General features: G+C 40.6%; 1 protein-coding gene across 1 annotated transcript; it reads right to left on the bottom strand.

Annotated features, from left to right (window-relative positions):
* Nucleotides 1-3,890: 3,890 nt before the first annotated feature.
* ANKEF1 (ankyrin repeat and EF-hand domain containing 1) lies at nucleotides 3,891-16,234 on the bottom strand. The gene is made up of 10 exons (XM_088531248.1): nucleotides 16,088-16,234; nucleotides 15,290-15,675; nucleotides 14,583-14,782; nucleotides 13,172-13,321; nucleotides 12,442-12,565; nucleotides 10,796-11,609; nucleotides 7,935-8,161; nucleotides 5,900-6,084; nucleotides 5,365-5,499; nucleotides 3,891-4,085 (listed from the first exon to the last, which is right to left on the bottom strand). Exons 2-10 carry the CDS (start codon nucleotides 15,633-15,635, stop codon nucleotides 3,891-3,893), a joined length of 2,376 nt encoding a protein of 791 aa, XP_088387374.1. The 5' UTR covers nucleotides 15,636-15,675; nucleotides 16,088-16,234.
* Between the last annotated feature and the right edge of the window lie 6,685 nt (nucleotides 16,235-22,919).

Below are 22,919 nucleotides of genomic sequence, written 5' to 3'. Positions count from 1 at the left end.
GGAACTGCAGATTTATACTTGGCCTATATTTGTAGGATTAAACAGTCTAAAATATCCACGGGGCTGCTGATTCCTCTGGCACAGCCTCTTGCCTCTTCAGAGGTGTCTTTGAATTGTACCCTTCACTTGGGTTTTATTTATCTTTTTTTTTTCCTTGTTTAGTTTATTGCTTCTAGGCAAATTTCCGACTGCTATCAGTACTCCAGCAGATAAGCTGGTGAGAACGTTCCAGCTTTTTCAGTTGTGAGATATGTTCCTCACGACAAAAGGAAGGAGCGTGGATGCACTGCCTGGCTGCGGTGTGGTAGTGGAGAACACCCAGCTCCCTAGTGCAAGAATCATGAGAGGTCCCTAGAAATGGGCCAGGTGGACTCAGTAGCAGCTTTACTGTGGTTTCTTACTGCAGCTGAGTTTCTGACTGAGAATGCCGGTGGTTGCTACATTCATGCTCGAGGCAGAGGTGTTGTAAATTTTCTTGTGTGTAGCCTGCAAGTGCCATTAGACTGGGCCCTTTAGGTGCCGAGCGCAAGATGAGCGATGAGCTCTGCTAGCTGGGGAGCCCTGTAGCATTTGGGGTCACATAGTGCTTTTGGGTGCTTAGAAATTTCTTAGCAGATGTAGGCTGGGTCTGGGCAGGTAAGGAAGCTAGTAAGGATCTTGCTTTAGACCTTCTGCTTTCATTGACAGAAACCCTTGAACTATCAGGCTGATAAGGGAAAACCCAGTGGTTTGTGTTTAGCAGTGATTTCAGGGGCAGCTGGGCCCCCTTTTAAATCAGATCCTCTCAGGTGGGGTGGGTTAGGTGGAGGAGGGCTGGTTTTGCAGGAGCTGGTTCTTGTCTCAGGAAGAAATTAGATGAGCTGAGGCTAAGTGGGAGAGGGAGGAGATAAAAGTAGTGATGAAATGTTTCTTTTGCTGTTTAAGTAATAGTTGTATTTTTTTTTTTCCCCTTTAGTGGAGGCCAGGTTGTTCTGGCTTATCAGATAATAACTGTTGACAGATGAACTCAGAATTAATGAACAATTTGGAGTTACATTTGGCTCACGTGAGTATGTCTGGTTTTCTTTCTGTAATGTTTGTGCAATTCCCTGTAGTGTGCTAGGGTTTCTGTCATGTCTGGTCACCAAGTAGGGATGTACAGAACAAATGTGTTCTTGTCTATTTTTTCCATCTCTTTACAGCTTTTTTGCTGAGCTCCATCTCTCTTGCAGGTAGCTAGTTGCAGGCTGCAGGTGGGCAAACATAGTGGTTAAGTGCCCTGCAGGCATGGTGCTACAGGGCGGTAGCTGGCTGGTTGTGCAAGTGCTTGTGGTAGTAAGAGATGATGTCCTCATTCTGTACTTTCAGGGAGGTCAGATTCAGCAATACTCTAGTATTTTTCTTTACCATTCTGTAGCTCAAACTCTACTTCCAGAGGGTCCCAAAGGCATGAAGGACCATGTAGCCTGATCAAAATCACTGGAGAAGTGGGGGAGAAGACATCTGACACCTTAATGAGCAAACTCTCTTTTCTTTAGCATTTTAAAGCTCCTCCTGTTGATGCTTGCTCCCAACTCTTGTTCTCAGTAGGAGAAAGGCTACTAAGCAATTTTGAGCTCTGTAACTGACTCCTCTGTGATATTTGTGTTCGCATTCCTAAAAGTTTTCTGCAGTGCATCACTGTTCTGTGCATCAGACCCCTGCTTCCTTTTGGTGTACAGTGAGGGAGGCTCTGAACCATACTCCCCAACTTACTCCATGATGACACGATTGGAAGATGTCAACCAAATTCTCCAGCTTGCTTGTCTAATGCAACTGAGCCGGTGAGGGGGGTAGAAATCTTACTCTCTTCTGCAGGCCCTTCTTTATCTGAATCATCAATCTGCACTGTTCTTTATCCCCCTCCTGCTTATGCCTTAGCCTTGTAAGCTAGAAGTTGCCAGTTCTGACTTGTGTCTTGGGCTATGTCCAGGTTTCTTGAGGCCTACTGATAACAGTGTCATCTGCTGCTGATGACACTCCTAAAATAGGAATGCAGTCCACATAGGGAAGGATACAAGTATTTAGCCTCAGACACACAAGAGTGGCACTATATACCACTTGATACCTTCAGCAGGCAGAACTGAGGCCACTGAGTTGACAAGACTGGGTCTCTGAAAGCCTTACCCAATAACATAACCCTATACCAGCTGCAAAAATCATTAAACAAATCTAAGAAAACAGCTGAAAGTAGGCCTAGTCCTGAGCCAGGAAGTCCTATATAATGTCCCTAATGTGTTCTGGGGTATGTTCTGTTGTGTTTTTCTTTCTTCTGAAGCGGCTGAAGAGTTTTGCACAACTCTATCTCAATGCAGAAAAGCTTCTTCTTGATGCCTTGAGGGGACCAGGAGGCAGCTCTAGCTCTGCCAGGCTTGGCCACTATGAAGTGGCATAAGGCAAGCAATGCCTTAGGCAGAAAAGCCCTCTGCTACTGCGGTCTTAAAATAGTTGTAAATCACTGAGGTATAACTGCTGAGTAAAGCATGTTTATTCTTTTGCATAACACCAGCTGTCTTCATAAGGCGCACAATCCCGAGTTGTTAGCCTTGTGTCACGTGCAGCAATGCTTCATCTTGCCTTTTCTGTCCCTCTGCAGTCCTGCAGCCCTATGCTGAGGGTGCTGAGGAGATTAGCCCTAAGAACCCCCGGGAAGTCAGGCAGTCCTTTGGCTTTAACTTAGCAACTAGAATCAAGCATGCTATACTTTATTGGTGTCTTCATGTAAATAACTCCACTGGTGTATATCCTCTGCCCCTTCTCACACAGGGTTAAAACCATAGACTAATTTTGAAGGCAAAATAAGCACAGCTATTTCTTACTGTATGTCATATTGACATACACTTAAAGCAAGGCACATATGTATAAAGGCCATGTGATGTTTTCTTAGTTCTTTAAGGCTTTCCTGAATTCCTAACACTCTGAATGCTTAGCTTATAATGAGTCTTTAAGCACATAAGTAGCTCATGTCAGTAGTCCAAGTTGGCACCTAATGACACTATTCCATGCTGTAGCTTATGAGGTGTGAAACAGGACACCAGGGTCCACCAGAACATGTGGGCTCACCACTCTGAGGTTTGGGGAGAAGCTGATTGACTTCAAGCATAGCTGCATTCCTTCTGGGGAACGCACCATAACAAATTCTGAAGTTCTTTTTACTTCTCCAGTGCTGCTGGGCTTAGCTCTGGCTGCATGAATCTGCATTCATACAACCTGTGAGTAGCCTTCAAAGTTTAGGGTATGTGGCTACTGGTATCAAACCCGATCAGCAGGTCTGGAACTGGACAGGCATTGATCTCACTCGATATTGAGTGATTAATGATGATCCCTTTGGATAGCTATCGAGAGCAAAAGCCACAGATGCCTACCCAGAGCAAACATGTAAAGGTCCTGAGTAATCACTGTGCTGCAGCAGTGTAAGTGGGCAAAACATCAGCTGTGAAGGAAGAGAAAGGGTTGTAAGCATATAAGAATACAAAAATTGTTCACTGGACAGTAGTAATCCAGATAGTAGTAAGACCTGAATCTTCTTTCTCATCTGTTGCAGATATCTGACAAGGCAAAGATATTCTTGACTTTCAGAATATGAACATAATATTTCAGAAATTTTAATGCCCTTTTGGCAGAAAAGGGGAAGGATGACACATCTTGTAGGGAGGCATCCTATCTTGAGACCAAAAAAAAAAAATCTCCTAACTGTAACTTTATGAAGAGAAAGGATTCATGTCCCACAGTAGAAGGCATTCCATGAAGTATACTGATCCAGCATCATGACTTAATTTCAAGAAAATATTTTTTTGAGGACTAAGGCTGAGGAAAAAGTTGCTAAAATTTTATAGCATAATTGGAATGCCTTTACTAAAGGCCACACTTTTTTACGAAGGAGTTGGCCTTTTTGATCCTTGTGTTGAAGTAGCGTTTTCCAGCTGGTGTGCTTTTTCCATAAGATTTCTCTTAAAGGGTGATATGATTTTTTTTGAATTTTCAGAGTCCTCATCAAAAGCCAAACGTTCATGGAGCAATTCTTGCTTTCTTATTGGCTGCTCTTTTGTATCTTCAGGAGTCCAAACCTAGAAAATAAACTTGTAGTTAATTTGGATGTAACTTCTGCAGCTGGAGCCTTAAGAAAATGTTAATCATAGGAACGACTTCTAGAATGTGGCTCTAACTGGAGATGTAGAAGAAAACTGGTACAGCCTCCCAGCAGAAGATACCACAAGTATTTGCATACATAAGCAAAGTGTTTTCTCTTATCACTTCTGATGCTGCCCTCTGTTCAGTTGAGGGCTAATATGGGGGGAAAAAAGACCCAAAGCTGATAGTTCACAATAAAGTGTTGAGACACACCCAATATTCTCAGAGTGTAAATTAGTAATTAACTGTAGTGTCACTGGCAGAGTAGACTTATTCCGTAAGACTATAGCAGAAACCAGCAGGAAGAACTTAGGAAAATAGTAAACAAACCCCCAGATAAAGCTTCTTGGTCATCAATTGTGTCATCAAATTATTATTATTATTGGGTACTTCTCTGTGATCATGTGTTTCTTGTTCTCAGCTATGTGAGAACAAGTATTAATGAGTCCCTGATAAAGAATTCTACTTCCTAAACTTGCACTACTGAAAGTTATACCTAGTAAGGATGTACTTTGTATAGATCACAGCAGTGAAACATCTATTTCGGTAACTGTCGCTGACATGAATAATCTTGTGATAACTGACTGAGAAAGCAAGTTAGAAGTTGGTGTAGGTCCCACGCACAAGGGCTCCTATCCAAAAAGTGCATTGTATCGATGAAAATGTAGTTGCATTAGTAGTTTGTTGTGGACCATTTTAATCTAATACTGTTTTAAATCTTGTTAGAAGCTTAATTTTGATTATGTTTTATTTGTGTGCATATGTGTATATATATATATATTATACACATGAACACTTCAGTTTATTGCTGTTTTGTGATGACCTTTCTAGCCTCTCTGCCTTCTGTAGCTAGGGAAGAAAGGAAATGTGATCAAAAATAAAGTTACTGGAATTAACTATACAGCCTGTTGCAAACTATTCACTGTAAAGCTGTTCTTTCACCCTTCTTTCCCTCCCACAATTTTATTGGCTTGTTAGCTTTTATAATAAGCTATTCAGAAAACTCTATTCTCTACTACACACTTGCGTGTGGTGAGATAAACTGGACTTTTGGCTAACCCATGTTAATGCTTGGCCAAATTCTCTGCTCCATATTTTTCCCGCTTCTTTCAATTAACTTCATGAAAACTCCACACATTGACCTGCAGAGAATGTGATCTCTGCATCTACCTAAATCCATGTAAAACAGTGCTTATGTTTTTCTACCATACATACTTTTTTGGGTTTGAATGTGATGTCAACTTTCTTAGTAGCACCACTGGCTATCAAAGAATGCAGATAAATAATATTGTCCTTCAGGGATTTTGTATCCTCTTCAACAATGGTTTTTTCCACAACTGTTGCAGATGCCTGTGAAGGAGGAGGTATCAGTTAAACAAATATTTTGCACTTGGAAACAAGGTACACATCTTACATCCTCTGGAATTCAGCTAATGGGGAAATTTTCATGTGGTAAAATTCAGGAGAAAAGAAAGGAGGAGTGGGAAAAGAGGAGGAAGGATTTTTGTGTCGTGTGAGTGCTATTGGGAAAAATTTCCTGGAGGCAGAAGTGATTACCAAGCCATTGTTTTAACTGATGACCAACTACCAGGAGTGCCAAGAACAAGAAAAGTACTGGGTTTGAAAATACTACCTTGAAAAATGTTTTACAGTTTTATATAGACCTGGATGGCAGGTAAATGAAATAAATAAAAATGCTAATATTTATTAGCAAATACAGCAATTACTCTCTCGTCATCATTTTTCATACCTCTCTCTTCACGATTTCTCCCTCTACAGGCTTTGGTTTAGGAGACTTTGGCTTGGCAACCTTCTTCCCTTTCTTTTCTTTCTCTTTCTTTTCCAGTATTCTTGGCAAACGGTCCAGTTTGCTTTGAAGCAGATCAATTATTCTAAAATCCGCAAAGGCTTTTGCAATATCAACAACACTTTCTCCTGCAGTATAGAAATAAATACCTGTATAACCCATGACAGTTTCTATAGCTGAATAATGGCAATAGTGTCAACTGAATTTAATTACAGCTCTGTTTTCTTAACCATTTGGCTGCCAGGAGCCTGCTTGACACTGGTGTGAGGCCAGGCAGTCGTCAGGAGTGCTCGCAGAAATAAGAGTTTGCGGAAATGAGCATCGAAACGATATAGTGTGTGTGATTTTGGAGTGGTCGCTTTGCTTTTAAAGCCCTCAAATTTGCAGCTTAAAATGCAAGATCTGGCAGGTTGCAGTTCTCATCTGAGAGCTGAGGGAATTTAACACTAGAAAATGGCAAGCATATTTCAAGATGAGGAATCTGGACCAATTTATTGTAGTATCTAACTCTCCCAGTGCTTGCTCTGTGACTGGCAAGAGTAAAGGGGAAGCCCTAGGGTTTAAGTGAGGCTGAACACTGTCAGGGCCTAATAAAGGAAAAACCCTCCCGCATATCATGAGATGAGGCCCCATGGCTCTAAAGTAGTTGTAAAATTAAATTGCTACTATCAGATGTATAGAATTTTAAATGGTTACAGAAATGCAAAATACATAGCCCTCCTGCAAGCATTGTTTTACCTGCTGTGTGTTTTGGTAAGAATGTCTCACCTGTTAAACATATTATAGCAAGGGTTTGAAATGTGATAAAGGTTTAACTATTTACTCTTAAAGTACCACAAAATACAAAATAGTGTTCAAAAATTTAAAAATAGTCTTGTACTTTTAAAAAAATAAACTGCCCTAAAGTGAAGTTTAATGGCAACTTTGACACTTATAAACAAGACTTCACTCTTCCATTGTAATTTAAGCAGGCTGAAACTAGTGCAACTTTTAGTCTACCATTTGGAAACAGCTCTGGGGCTGTAGTTAACAGCCCCCTGTATCTTAGACCTTAAATCTGTTCCTGAAGACTCTCCCCTCACTCTTTCCATCCCTCTTGCTTGGGCTGAGGTCTGTGTACAAACACGGGCAGAGGGAACTGCCCGCTAGCCGCCCCGGTTGCCACACAGCAGTATGCTGGGCAGAATGGGGGTGTGAAAGGATTGCCCATATTTCCTCCTGCCTGACCCCACAAAGCATCCATCAGGAGAGAGCAGGACTGGTTTGATTCTTTGGGGATACAAATTATGCTAGCTGGCTGAAGTGCCTGGTTTCTTCTCATTTAGTAAAATTCACTGAGAGCAAATCTGAGGCATATCATTTCCTTGACGTATCTGCAGACTGTAACTAATGAAAATCCCCCACACTATCACATTTTCACCACACGAAAAGTCAAAAGTCTATTTTTAATTTCTTAAAGAAAAAAGCAGATCCATGATGTACCTCTCTCTTGCTGTAGGAAGGTAACACTACCATATCAGTTCAGACTTTTTCCTGCTAAGTCACTTTCATTTCTAACAGTGCCCATTTCATACAAAGTGATTTAAATGGGTGGCATAGTGGATACTGAGCACAACTATAATCTAATTTTCCTTCAATTAGCTATATTTTTTTTTATTAAAACCATTTATAACTTTCTATATATCCTGTGAAGAACAGCTTTACCAGGGATCCTTTCAACCACAATCTTAGGGTGTTTTGTTTTTCATTCTGTGCAATTAATGACTATTGCTTTATTTTCTGAAGGCGCACAAGAAAAGTGAAGCTGACTACTTAGAAATCCAGGCGAATTTAACTCTTAATCCTGATCCTGACAGCAATCATAACTTCAGAACACTTCTCAAAGTCTTCCAAAGGGCTTGAAAAACCTAAACATTCATTTTATGACATGTGTACATGCCTAAGTAAATAAGTCATTCTATGACAAATGGGTATTTACCATTTCTGTTTGTCACTTGGACATTAGCACCTGCGTCGATTAAAAACTGCACAATATCCAATCTACAGATCTCGATGGCTCTTATTAATGGGGTTGATTTGCCGATTGCGAGTGCATCCACTGCTCCTCCAGCCTTCACTATCAGTTTAGCAATATCTAGGTTTCCTGCATGGCATGCATGGTGTAGAGGAGTCCACATGAAATTGTCCTTTGCGTTTACATCAGCCCTGCAAAAAAAAAAAAAAAAAAAAAAAGGGGGGGGGGGGCAGAGTTGACATGTGAACAGATGAAGCCAGCTACTAGACACAGTAACTTCTGCAACTCCAAGTACAGTGCAAGTTAACTGCATTCCATAATGGCATATTCAATGTAAATGAGTATTTTCATGTTGCCACTGCTACTTTGACAGTTCTAGTACCTGACATAGCTTGTCGTGGAGCATCAATAGTAGCAGCTTGTACTGGTAGTGATTTTATGCATTACTGTCCCTCTCTGAGGATGAGATGAAGCAGGTAACAGTGACAGGCAAATTAAGTAATACAAAAAAGAATGGTTGGAGGCCAAGAACAGGTGCTCCTTTTGCTCCTAGGCAAAATAGCTTACTATGTAATTTAAAAACTGAGGAGGAGATGGATTGGAGCCTAAAATAGAGAAGATTTAAGAGAAAGATCACTGAAAATCTGAGGATTTTTTTTTCAGGTATTATGTCACATAATTAGGCTAGATTTATTTCTGCTGCCAGGCTAATAATTTTATGTATGGCATGGTCTGCAAGGGATAATCATGGTGTAACATTAGCACTATGTTGCCTTCAGCTGAAGTTCAGAGAAAAAGCATTATCATTTTTTAGCATTTTTAGCTTTAGTGGAAGCTTTGGGGCTGAGGGCATGCAAAAGCAAAGTTTGGGAAACAAGAGCCACTAGGTTCTCTTAAACTTAGTGTAAGTACAGTCCATGACCATACGCAGTTCTGCCATCTCTGACATGTGCCACGAGTGGTTTGGAAGAGGCTGAAATATCAGAGGGAATTCCCCAGTACTTGGGTAAAAACTACTTCCTATTTTATCTAGGCCTGCCCAGAAGTCCTGAAGTGAGTGTCCCATTTACACAAGGGACAAAGGCCTGATATCTGCCCAGGAGAAATGGAGAGAGGTGTTTGGTTTTTTTGTTTTGTTTTTAAAGTGACACAGCCTGCTGCCAGGGAGGGCTTTTTTTTGTTCTTCCTATCAAATTGTTTATATTTAATATTGTATCAAAAGAATGAGTTCATCTGTTCATCCGTTAGTCTTTTATAGTCCTCCTTTTAGTCTTTTATAGTCTTTCAAAATCCTACCTGTGGTGAGATCTTATAGCAGAAATTCCTTAGACCTACCAGTGCGTTTTTTCATCTTTGTTATCTTTTGGTTGCTTAGTAAGCTTGATTTATGCATATGCAGTTTACATACTGCTATATTTCTCATCACTGAAATAAGTAGTTCCAGCTTTTCACTTTCTTGTCCCCCTCACCCTGCCCCATGTCTGTACTGATCCTTTCTTTCTGTCCCTGAATTCCTTTGGCTAGCTTCTTTCTAGTAGAAGCAAACTGATCAAAGAGGGAAAACATAGCATAGTTTTAAAAACACTTTGGTATTTCTTTCTTGTCAAACACTGGTGAATTTGCCTTTGGCATAAATGTAATTTATTTCTGAGTCTTTCTAGAGTAAGGTAAAAAATAGATATCACCAGTTTGTTTAAAATGCAACATTTTCTCTAGTTTTAAATAATTGCTTTTTTTTGTTATGGATTTGTAATACTGAACTGAAGAGGCCATATTAGAGAAAGAGTTTAGATTCCTATAGCAAGCAGAAAATGTCTGAAAGTGTACACTGTTGAAAGATGCAATGCTAAATACTCTACTGATGACCTTCCTTTGCATTTTCTGATTTCTGTCCATTTAAACTTTCAATTAGTATTTTAAAAATAAGTGCACTTCAGTGCACACAAAATTAAGTAACTCCAGTGTAGTCTAGGGAGGTTTGATGAACTCAGTGGAGGCTAATTTGCCAGACCACTCTTGTATCCTTGTCTTCGGAAGACCTGAATACACAAGTTTTTGCAACTTTATGCTGTCACTATTAATGTCAGCGAGTCTCTGCAAAGCCTGGAGCTAAGACTACAGGCACTCATACTTGTTAATGAACACTAAAATGACTTTTGGCTATAGGGAGAGAATATAAATGTCATTATTTTTGAAGAAAAAAAAATAAAAAGGTAATTTCTGCATTTATCTGAATGACTATAGGACTACACCAGTCTGATTCTAAAAGAGAACAGATTACACTGTTACGCAAGCATGACTGATTTTTTTTTCTTAAGTTTCTCTCCTTTTAAAGCTATTGAGATTTTTCACCAGTGTCTGTAGGGTACAAATGGCTGAAGTGGGTAACCTTAAAGCAGGGAATATATGAAATAGCAGCATATACTTCCAGTGTAAATCCTGCTGCCTCTGCCTGCTGAGCTGCCCAGGAAAGTGTTTCTGTATGGCTTACCCTCTTAAAGCATTTGCCTAAAAAGGCCCTGGCATATGACACAGGGAAGTCTAGGATTACCTTGATGATTCAAGCAATTCACTTTAGCCAGATTTTCCAAAATTTCTTCCCATAATTTTGGGAGTTCAGTTCTAAGTGTGTACAGACATAGTAGATGTGAGCAAAGTGTTGTTTAATATTAAGCTTTTATTAACTAATTTTACTATTAAGCCACTGTGCTACTAAAAATGAATTTCTCGCAAGCCTAGTGGGTTGCATCCAACTGGTTACTAGAAATGCACACTTCTCAAAACCCTCTTAAATAGCAGTTAGAGAAACTTGTAAATGATCTTACCCCTTTTCCAGAAGGTACCTCACAATAGCTATGTTTCCCCTTGCACATGCTGTCATTAAAGGTGTTTTATAGTATTTATCTCTTACATCTATTGGCACACCCTCCTCAAATGCCTTCCTGAGAGACAGAATGTCTCCTGCTCTGACAAGGTAGTTAATATTCATGTACATTTTCCTTGGTTCATCTATATACCATGTGCGGTCATCATGCACAGGATGGGCAGATGGGTGCTGTTGGTTAAAGCGGTCACTCTCAGTGATGTTTTGCAAAGCTTCAATCATGTACGCAGGGAGGCCACCTTCTCCACGTGGGATTGCACTCTCTGGAATGACGCAAATTGGCACAGGGATTGGGATGTCTTTCTTGCCTTTTGCTTTCATCCCTTTCTTCTTTTTGGGTCCAAAAGATGTTATGAGATAGGCTTTTTGCAAGTATTTGGAGCCTTTAAAAAATTCTTCAATGTTGATTCCCGCACCAGGAGACATTTCATTCTTTTCAGCAACAGTTTCTAATTGTTCATCATCTATAAAGGCACACCGTTTCCGAATAATTGATATAAAATCGTCTTTCATCACTGTTCCATCTCCCTGGTCAAATATATCAAACGCCTCTCGGAGGGCAGCCTGATGTTCCAAAGACCAGTCATATAACTTGAGGGCCCAGCAGGGATTGTCATCCTTAGCTTCAGGCTTGGAACGTTTAGCAAAGATTTTTTCAATTTTACGCAATTCTTTTGTTGCTGGCTTAAAACCACCTTCCTTGGCAATGAGTCTTGGGGTCTTTGTTAATAAGTTCTTCCATGTAGGATCACAGCCTAAAAACATAGACACAATTCATTTAATGGAAGAGGTTTTTACTAAATAGGCCGCTAATTAGCACAGATCAACAGCTTTATACTTTCTTAACAATATAGGTTGCTGGTATAAAACTCTTGAGCACAGGTGGGCAGGTTTAGCCACATGTCTGTATTTTGCAGAAAGAGATTCATCAGATAGCTCTTGCTCTGTTTTTATGTTTAGTCTGAAGACGTATGGCAAGGCAGAAGTTCAATGAAAATTTTAAGATTTTCTCAAAGTAGTTAGGACATGAAGAAGTTCAGACTAAGATTAAACACCACTAACAGATCTTACAGTTTGGCTCTTCACTACTAGTTAACCAAAAGAACACAACATAAGATTTTGCATAGTCCTATGCAATCAAAGCTTGAAGTGACATGACAGTTTAGATGAAGTTAGGAAATGATCAGAACTTCTTTGGATTATGTTTCATCCCTCCTGGGAGCTAGGTTTCTCCTTACACCGAGATCAAGCTGTTTAAATGAACAGGAAAACAAAAATTAATTCTCTATTGGAAGTTGCAGTGCAATATTTCCAACTGTAGCTCCAATCACTTAATCCAGTCCAATTCTGAACTGTACAAATCCATGATGTTTCTGCTGCTTGCTTTGAAAAATGGTTTACATTTTCTTAGTCTCATCAGTGGAAAAAAATGGCATGACAGGTTATGTTAGGCTGCTGTTAATGAGAATTAAATGTACTACTGATATTCCAGAGGGTTAAATATCTCATAGAGGCCAAAATTAAATATTTTATTTAGCAAATATAGAGTATAGGTGATATTTGTAAAATAAGTTATTTTTAATGTACCTCTTTGTCCTATAAACTTGCAGCAATCTGCAAACCCTCCCTCTGCAGCATAATGAAGTGGTGTGTTCCCATTCATAGCAATCAGACCAACATCTCCATTGTAAGCTGAAATTACCCTCAGAATCTGGAAAAAAAGAAGATGGTATTATAAAAAATCTTGTTGCTCACAAATAAATGCAGTAGCACGTATTCCCAAAAAAGTGAACTTCTTTGGCATGCTCAGTTTATCAATCCACACATAATATTTGTTTGCTCTAATGCTATTTTTATGGAACTCCTTCAGTCTTACCAGCAGGGCACTGTTTTTAAAGTAGCTGTGATGTTATATGCATAATCAAAACTGCATAGTTTTATATACTTGCAAAAACAGTATATGAGGAGGGAAGGAGGAGAAGAAAATGCCTACTTTAAAGCATTTGCATGAGTTCTCCTTATAACGGGAAGGTCAAATCCATGCTACACAATTGTTGCATGCTATGCATAGAGGGAAACCAGCTCCCCAAATAAACTGCCCCACCAGACAGAAAAACAAGCAAACATGCCCTCATAGGTACCTCGGGGAAAAAAAGTCTCTGCAGTTTTAGAGAAATGCTAGTATTTCTTATTTTCTACGATACTTAAAAAGATGCTCTTGACTATTGCTTATTATGTTTCAGTAAGCTGAGATATTGGGCTCAAAGAAAGCCTTGTTTGGCTTTGCAGCAATGCTTTGCACTGCTAAAGACAATACCTCAAAAAAGCCTCCTTTGGCTGCAAAATGTGCGGCGCTGTGTCTTTCAAGGTCAAATACATTAACATCTCCTCCTCTTTCAAGTATAGCACGCACCAGCTCAATAACACCTTCTCTTGCTGCTTCCATTAAGGCTGTGCGACCTGTAGCCTGCAGGGTAACAAGAAAATAGTTTATAATTTGAATCATAGGCTAATTCAGGTTGGAAGGGAATTCTGGAACAATGCGATCTGGTAGTTGCAAGTGGCTTAAAACTGGAGGCCCCCTTTTAGGCACTGTTGTAAAAAGGTGAGTCTGAAATTTCAAAGACCTTTGCAGGCCAGTTTTTAAGAACCTTGTCCTGTTGTCTGTTATTGAAATGTGAGTAGTCAGTCCCTAGTGACTAAAATACATAATCTGCATCAGTGGAATAGTCCCCTGAATGTCAATTCTTTGTCTGAAAGAACTTCTTATTCTGTGTGCACGCTTTCATGCATGTTTACAAGTTTTAACACAAAATATCACCTCTAGCATGGAAGTATATAAGTAAGCATGGCTGGAGAATGTATAAGTAAGAAAGATGCTAGGGAATTCCACTACTGTACTGTCTGTGAGGAAAAATTTGTGTTCTAATACATTTGTACTTTTTGTACCTGATGGTGCATGTTTCTGATAGCAGTATATATTTTCTTTATAATGGTCAACTTAGAGCTGGTAACCTTCCTGAAAATATAATGCATTTCAGATAGGGGACAACCTAGTTGTAACGTGTGCCCCCCAGCAGTGCTTAGCACAGCTTATTCACTGCTGTACACAGGGGTGAAGGGAGCACACGCTTGGACAGAAAGCAGTGGGTCGTGGACATTCTACCAGAACACATTTTGCTCCCTGGTGATTTTACTGTGGGCCCAGCAAACCATTCCCTCTTTATGACCAGGTGTGTGCCCCTCATATTATAAAAAAAAATGGAGGATACTCCATTTTGCAAGTGCACAAAGTGTGTGAAGGGGGCATGTGTATCAAATGATGTGGCACAGATATCCATGTGTCAGCCAAGGTAGGCAGGATACTGCAAATATAAGGATCAAAACCATGGGTAGCCCAAATTACCACAAATCGGCACTGCTCCACTGAAATAGCCAACTACAGCTGTTACGGAGCTGGCCTAGTTGTTTTTATAAAATATATGCACTTTAACCTACAAAAATCTAAATCAGGGTACATGATTCAAGCTGAATGCTTAACACCTTCATTCTCCCTTCCTTCTGAAGGCAAGAGGAAAGGAATAGACACAGCAACAGAATTGACCACTTGCTGCTGCTGTTATTATTTTAATGTGAGGATTTACAGCCATAGTCTAGTGGTCCGACTACTATTCCATAATCCTTTATATATGCTCTTAGGAATATAATATACACAGAAGCATTCATACTGCATTTGTTGCGTTAGGATCTGCTCCTCTTTCCAAAAAATTCAGGCAAATTTCTTTAATGCCCTGAGCTTGTTCACAGGCTTGTACAAATACAGGCTTCCCCTCAGTAGTGCAGTTGTTGACATCTGCACCATTTTCTAAGGCAATCCGAGTGCAGTGGCAGTGCCGTCTTGTAGGTAAAATGCTGTAAAACAGGATACCTGCAAAGAAAAATACAAGGGGTTGCAGAGCAATATTAAATGATAAGGAAATTATTTAAACAGTCAGCTTCACATCTGAAAGGCCAGACTCCTTCAGTAGATGCCTGTTAACTTCTCTTACAGTAATACCCTTAACCAGAAATCACATTGCATGTATCTTAACCCAGGGAGCAAACCAGTCTTCAATATTAATGACAGTTTGTGGAAGGAACGTGATTCTCAATTACGAGCTACTATTCAGTGATGTACTGAAGGGAGCTAAGATTCAAAGGCCCAGACTGTTTAGGGAGAATAAACCTATTTTCCACCAAAGGTCTTATGGCAAATAGCTTTTGTTGAACTGTAAGGATTACCCTGACCATGCTTTCTCACTAGTGATCAAGCCCTAAGGCCAGGCAGTACCAAGGCACAAGTCTCAGTCACTGGAACCACAGAAATGCAACTGTAATAGCAGCCCTTTGGTATTTCTGCTCTGATAGGTGTTTTTTTTTTTTTTTTTTAACTTACTTCTTCCTTCATTATCAACAACAGTCATGTCTGCTTGAGCTTTTACTAGTAAGTCCAAAACCAAGTCATGTCCTAGCTCAGCGGCCTTCATTGCTGGAGTACATCCCATTTTATCTTGGATGTCCGGATGAGCTCCATTCTCTAGCAGGAAGCTGCACATGTCAGTATCATTTTTAATGCAGGCCAAGTGAAGGGCACTGTATCCATCCTCAGGCTCTGTGAAATTAATGAGATCTGGAATTCCAAGCTTGATCAGCTTTTCTATTTGCTTCCTGTCTTTCTGGTGAACACACTGGAGAAGTTTGTAGATCTGCAAGTTTTTAAGTCTTTTATCTACCAATAACATCCTGAAATAATAAAGTTGGCTTCTTCCAAGGAAATAATTTCTGCATGGAAAAAATATATATATAAACACAAAGGTGAGAATATTCTTACATGCCATTAAGAATAGGAATCAAACTATGTATAAGGCCATGAAAATATGTGCTTTATCTTGACAGAACACTGAGCGTTTTGAGTAAACTTTTCTCATTCAATAATAGGGAATATATGGCACTCTGCAAATTGTTCTTACTCGTCATCTAACTGTTCTGAAGAGGTTTCATTCAAGGTGAGAATTAAGTTAAGAAGCTGGAGGGTAACTTTTCTATTCAAGGAACTGTGCCAACCTAGTTAGTTGGAAGCCTAAGGTGAGCTTGATCATCTGCCATTTTAATACTTCAAATGGAAAAAAAAAAGTCAATAGTCATCTGTACTTGTTAAAGTATTAAATTGATTCTTACATCACTTCTTCACTACCTGCACACTTCCTTTTATAGTAGCTGATGCATGAACTTTCTGCTTTCTTTATATGAAGGATAAATTATGCTTTTCTGCAATAAGTCTCTTGGGGGCAAATTATGCGGCAAGAAGGGCACTGGCACGGAAGAAGGCTCCTCTGGGTGATGCAACAGTTGCTTCTAGAGGATAAAAACACATGTAAGGTATCAGCTTGGATTTGCTTTGGTTATGAGTACACTAGATTTTTTTTTATCTTCTTTTACCTATTCCCATTTATAACAAGAACTGCAATTAAACTGAAGCTGATAAGAAACCCAGTCTGACCATCCTTTATAGGTTTCACTCACAGAAGGATCAGGAAATCATTCTTCTCCCTAAAACATTGTAGTATTAAATCCAAAGGAAGAAGGAGGGAAGGGACCCTTGTTTACTAAATGCTATAACATGACTGATATTAAAAGAAAGAAGTTGCAGTCCTTTTTTTTTTTTTTTTTAATCATACAGTGTGGTACAAGCATGTTATCTGGACTGCATATGTGGTTAAAGGGCTACTAAGGAAGGGTCACATTTTATAAGGACCATTTCTGAGCTAGGTTAAAGGAGGGAAAAGTTCTTATTAGCTGGCTCAAACCTTCAATCAGCATCTACTCCAAACGTGGCCTTTACAGGACACAAGACTGAAATTGTGGTGAAACACTGTCTTGATAGGGTAACACTTTTGTTGTTGCTTTTTGATGACATAGACTGCAAATGGGATAATTTTGTAGAGGTGAAATTTTAAGAGAGCTGTGCAGAAGGATACACAATTCTAACCAACTTTTAGGGGCATTAATTTCCATTCTGAAAAGGAAGTATGGAAGAAAACAATAGGAAAAAAAAACACAGAAAACAAAGACTAAGCATGTCAGGGATGGACTGAGAACTCTGATTTTTGTACCACAGGCACAATGTACCAGGTGCTGTTCCTGTAACTATTGTCTTTTACTTTTTAAAATTCTATGGCCAGCTTATTTTTAGAGCAACAGAGACAGCAGTCAGATTTACTGCTCACAAACTTTGAAAAACTGCCCTGTTCTGCATTTTTTTCCTGCTAAACAAGCATCTTAGCACTTTCTCCATGTAGCCTGGCCATGCTGCCTGAAGATGCCTGCAGCCCTCCCAGTCGGGTTGTATTTGCAGAACAACTCTATTTTGCCGCCTGACACATCTGACTGCAGCTCACAGCTCCTCCCCAGAAAGAGCTAAAATAGCAGAGATGTTTCAGAATAGGAGTAAGGAAAAGGGTAGGAAGGGCAGTAAAACGCCTGGAGGTACTTAAAGGGTGGCCTTTCAACTTTGCAAAACATTGTGAAATGTTCAGGTTCAGAAAAACTGGTTTTTATTTTAACATTTTTGACCAGATTTAGGTTGTGTTTTATTTGAATGAAATTATTAGGAGTTGTTCACTTTTATAAGTATTGCAGTGGGCACTAAAATGCAAAGGTTTTCTGTTTATGATGTAAACTGTTCAAAATAGATCAGCCGTTCCTATGGTTAGGTGGTTTTCTCCTGTTTAAGTATGACATTGCTTAAATACTGAATTCTTTTCTAAGTAGGTCTTATGAAACTCTCACTCTGCTTGTATACAAAGTATATTGTTACAGTGCAGCAATGACATATCTGTCACCTGTACCTTGCTTGCTCTCATTCTTAACAGGTTGTGCAGGGTGGTAGAGAATAAATGCAGAGATTTTTCTATTGACAGAAGGTATAACTACAGTAGCATTCTAGCCCTCACCTTGAGATTCCTGAAATGAGGCTGTTTCTGGGTAGGAGGGAAACTAGAGTTCCCTATGGCATACAGCTTTTGGAGCCTGAAACACTAGGAAGGGAAAAAAGCTTCAATACAAGATTTCGTGTTTTCTGAGCAGTGGTATAAACTCGGTAGGGTCTGCGGCTCAGATCAGCAAGAAGGTACTACAAGGAAGGCTCTTAAATGACTCTTGCCTCTGAAATTCAGGAGGAGAGAGTTAGATGTCTGAGCTGACAAGCTTGAACAGTTTTCCTGTGCTCTTGATCTCTAATTCTCACCAGCCCACAGCAGTAAGGAACTCAGGTTCATTTCCAATAATGGGATCTTTTCTTCTTGCTGTTAACCATTTTTTTGCATGCAAGTGGCACACAGAGATGCCAGGGTCAGAGCACAGGAAGAGCTATTTAAAACATTGAGACAACATAATAGCTTCTAGCTAGCATATTCCGTGTCTGCCCAACAGAAGTCCTTCCTGCAACTCAGGAGCTTCACTCCTTAAGGAGAACTGGGCATAACCACAGTTCTAGTCCATCCTTTCTGAAGTGGAAAAGAAGGGATATGCCTCTGCTCCATCTCTGCCCTAGCTAACATCACTGGTTCAAGAGCAGGAGAGGAGCTTATTGGTACCCAAATGAGCTCAGGGGGCTCTCGTAGTGCAGCTTCTTCTGAGACTGCCTCGGAGAATGTAAGCTGTCCTCATATGGACAGCACAGCCTGCAGAGCTCCAAGGAAATCAATACTCATTTATTTACACTGGCTCAAGATCTGTCAAGTTATTATGTCTGAGGATTTTTCTGATATTTCTTAGTACTTTCTGTACACACCTGGATAATGTGTATTTTTCAGGGCCCTGTTCAGGATCAAACTTGCCTTTTCCTCCCTTCTTTCTTCCACATGAAACTGCAAACACTGAAGAAACTACATTCTTCATGATAATAGGCTAGCAAAGCTACAGCAGAATTGCAGCTGAGAAAAAAAACTTAGTAACACTCAATGCAGATAAAAAATGGAAATAATATGCAATGCATGTAGACTTGGATTTGTTTTATGGATTATCCATGGGATTCAAAACAGCGCTACATGTCGTACAAACATCACCCTCCAAGTCTAAAGTGCAAGTATCCGGGATTGGCATGTTCTTGAGCACTGTTTACTAGTGCACTACCTGCTTTGCAAAGGAAGTCTGACGCTAAAGTGCAACTTATACACTGAAGGAACTAGTAGTTGTAAGCAAAGATCCACCATCCCTGATGCTCCTGTTAATGTCTGTGTCCATAGCAGTGACACAGCAAAGAGGCAGAGCACAAGGGACATGGGCAGCCACAGGAACAGCAGCGGATTTGAGGAGGCAGTAAGAGAATCAGCAGCAGTAGCAGAAAAGGCAGGTGTGTTAGAAGCCACACAATCTAGTTTAAAAAAAAATTAAAAAATGCAACATTCATGCAATGCTCCTGTATATATGTCTAATGATTATTTTTTAAGTATATGATTGTGTATTATTTGTTCCCCAGACTCTTCGCCTCACTCAGGACATGCGGTTCACAGCACACCTTTAATGAGCAGACAGTCGTTATTATATATTTCCCTTTTTGCTCATAGCGTGATGTATTACACTCTATTCCAATTTTAGTCCTCATGCAGAATGATTTTCTTCTGGTGTTTTTGAGAGAGTTATCATAGTATCATCTGAATACTTCACACCCAATAAAAAACAATTATCTCCACTAACAGAACTGAAATTATTTTCATCACACAATGGTGAAGATTGTTGTTATCCCATTTTACCCACCCATGAGACCCCCCCTACTGAGTTTAAATTTTTTGCTTCAAAACATTAAGAACAACAATTTACATGCAAATTGCTGTAAAATTTTAACTGTGACAGTTTCTTTGTAGTATTTCTTGAAGGTCACCAAACTGAGTTTTAGTAGACGTTTCTGCAGAAATTGAATCCAAGCAAGGCAACTGATGTAAAAAATATCTATCCAGAGTTAAGAAAAGTTAGAAGCAAGTGAAACAGGTTTCCATAAATGAAATCGTAATTACACCATCTCGCTGATCTCCGATAAGTAAATATTATCACCCCTATGTACTTCATGGAGTTTTTAATCACCTCGCCTTTAACATACCTTTTAACAGAGAATGATTCATTGTTAACGTAGCTTTGAAACGGGCATCCCCTGGGGAGGCCTTCGTGAGGCTACAGCCGTAAACCCCAAGCCTGCAACATCTGCTTAGCAACGCTGTGTTTATCTGCTCGCAAGCACCAACAGAGTCACTGCCTTCACTCTGCCGGCTTGCGTCACTGCTTTACTACAGAGTATAAAACTCATTTTAATTACAGATGGATCCTTCCTTCAGTACACCTAGTATTAGGAAAACCATTTGAATCAGATTTTGGCTTTCTCACAAACTTTTCCAAGTTGCGACCGAGCTACTTTGATAGAAGGGGGAGGCTGGGCAGGCAGCTCTCTCTTGCCCACTGCCTTTCTGTGGAAGCCAGTGCCTGAGCACAGCATCAGTTACAGAGTGTCCTAGACATCCATGGGAAAGCAGCAGATGCTAAATACAGACAACATGGCATGGTGACGTATGGCAGTGATATATGATAGCAAAGGGAAAACTTCCTTTCGCTTTACTCATTTCTTTCACCTTGTGGATGTGCTTTGCTCTCTGAAGTCAGAATGATGTCTGTTGTTTGCATTGGGTCTCGTAAAACAGATGAAAAATATGTACAAATGGAAAATGAAATCATAGTAAAGAGAAAATCAGGAAAGTTCAGATATTCCTACGGAAAGCACTTGTGACTTTTGTGACAGAAAATCACTTAGTACTTTCCATTTTCAATCTGCTTGCATGGTGGCCACAGAGCCATGCGTGAGCCCTATGTACTGGTGCGAAGGAAACCACCATGGTAACAGCACCACCACGCTGCCTTTATAGCTTTATACACATAACCGCACCGGATATTTTGCCTGTCAATTCCTGGTGCTAATGTTCAAAAGGAGCGCGGCAGCAGAGTCCTTCTAACCTGCACAGCGAGCAGCTGGTGGTGCTGGCGTTTCCCTCAGCAGCCCTCGATGCTCTGCTCCCTTGTCGCTTCCCACGACTTCATGGCTCATCCAAGGGGAAGCAGCTCCCAGGATGCTGATGTGGTGCCCAAGCTAAGGGGGAGCGGGTCTTCTGTGAGTGCGAGCTGCCCTGGGTGACTCAGCCATGGCAACTCTGGCCTCAACAGACGCCTCCCCCTGCAGTGGCGCCCTGCGCGCTGCTGCCTGTTGGCAGTTGGCGGGTGGCCGTTGGCCATTGTCGTTTGGCCGTTGGTTGTGGACAGCTGGCCATTGGCAGTTGGCTGTGGACAGTTGGCTGTTACAGTGGTAGTGCTGCCCTGTGCCAGGACGAGGGCCCGGTGGGCAGCGCCATGTCATGGGCTTGCACTAAGTGACCTGCTTTGTGGCCAGCTCCGCTCCTCGTCCCGCGGGGAGCCATGTGGCCGCCTTGCAGTGTTAGCAAGATTCCCTGGTCGATCCCTGGCCACCACAGAAAGGCTGTGGGGAGGCTGTGGCTCTTCCCTGAGGCAGTGTCACATAGCAGCACCACATAAGGTGTGCAGCAGGTTTGCCGTGAAACAGCGGCTTTTTCAAATCTCTCAGGAGAGTTTAGAAAAGAAGACTGAGCCTACGTGTCTACTGAGGAGTTCACTCTGGGTTGTATAATCTCTGTTTAGATTGGTGCCAGAAAGCATCTACAGCAGCTTAGCTGGATATTGAAAGGGAGTGTTTCAGATTTGATCACACTGTTAATATATTTTTCCCTTTCATTGTTGTTACCTAAATCTTTCATAAAACTGCTGCTTATTTGGGATGTTACTTCTTGTAAGTGTCTGTGCTTTAGCTTGGGTGAAGGTAAAGCTGATTTTAGGGTCATAGGGTTACTAGGAAAGACATCCCCTATCCAACAGCATGGCAGATATGCAGCTGATGACATCCTGGCAGTCAGGCAGCTCTTCTAAAGAGCTAGATCTCAGCAACAATGAGCTGTTTGTGGTAGTTTTAGAAATGCAAATGGCAGGAGGAACATATGATAGAAAACAACATTATCCCTGAGGCAGATTGGAAAGTTCACATGTAGCCTAGGTATGATGGAGAAATAGCTGGATTTCAAAACTGCCTGTTGCATTAGGTGCTATTTACTGCACAGAAGGGCAATCTGCACAAAGCATGTGTTAAAAGCATCAAACCCACTCTTCCAATGCAGCCTAAGCACTGCAGAAATCCCTAGGGTCAAGTTGGGTGAGTCCCTGTACATGAAATCAATTGGTTCAAATAGAATAAGCCGTTTCTCTTTCCTTGCTTGGCCTTGCTCAGTCGTGGTTAAATGAGCGGAGCAGACAAGTATCATCCGGTAATTCTGCTGTTGTTGACTGGCAGTGAAATGAGAGGGAGGTCTTCTAATCAATGCCAGCTACAGGGATGCCTGCAGCAATGGGGAAAAGTAGTAAAACAAAAGCTAAAAAAGGTACATTAGAAAGGTAGTTCCACTGCAAAGTGCCATCGGGAGAGGAACTGGAATAGTCAGTCCATGCCATCTCACTGATGTTCCTCTCTCGGGCTGTCAAATTAACCACCAGGATAAACAGATTTTTTTCTCAGTTGCATAGATTTTATTGGAAAGTATTGCATCATCAAAACTGAAACACTTCATTAGAAAAAAGCTGAAAATGATACAAATCTCAGTAATAAAATACATTAGGATATAATTTCTGGCTCAGATCAAAAAGTTAACTAGGTGAACTTAAACCAGAGCTTTTGATGCGATATGGGAGCCTTGGACAGCAAAGCTAGTGGCTCAGGCTGCTGTCCCGTATCCACAAGAGGCTCCACAGTGAAACTGCCAGCTGTTCTGGGATCTCCTGCTCCTGGACTTCATGGATTTTGTGCCATGCCACAACTAAGCCAGATTTAAAACTGTAAACCAGAAATCTTATCCATACCACTTAATAAAAGACTACTAATAAAGGCAGTGCACTCAATTACTCTCCCAGGCCTATCTCCCTTA

Source organism: Tinamus guttatus, unplaced genomic scaffold (assembly GCF_059628265.1).
Source record: "Tinamus guttatus ecotype Peru unplaced genomic scaffold, ASM5962826v1 Tinamus_guttatus_pri_ptg000403l, whole genome shotgun sequence".
In the NCBI taxonomy this organism is placed as follows: domain Eukaryota; kingdom Metazoa; phylum Chordata; class Aves; order Tinamiformes; family Tinamidae; genus Tinamus; species Tinamus guttatus.
Note: the sequence above shows the minus strand (reverse complement) of the source record. Positions and strands in the feature narration are given on the sequence as shown.

Coding starts and splice junctions, on each gene's coding strand:
- ANKEF1 (XM_088531248.1), bottom strand. CDS start 15,635: ATGTTATTGGTAGATAAAAGACTTAAAAACTTGCAGATCTACAAACTT. Junction 12,566..13,171: donor CCAAAGGAGGCTTTTTTGAG/GTATTGTCTTTA, acceptor CTTTTTTTCCAG/ATTCTGAGGGTAATTTCAGC. Junction 6,085..7,934: donor CCAAGTGACAAACAGAAATG/GTAAATACCCAT, acceptor TCTATACTGCAG/GAGAAAGTGTTGTTGATATT.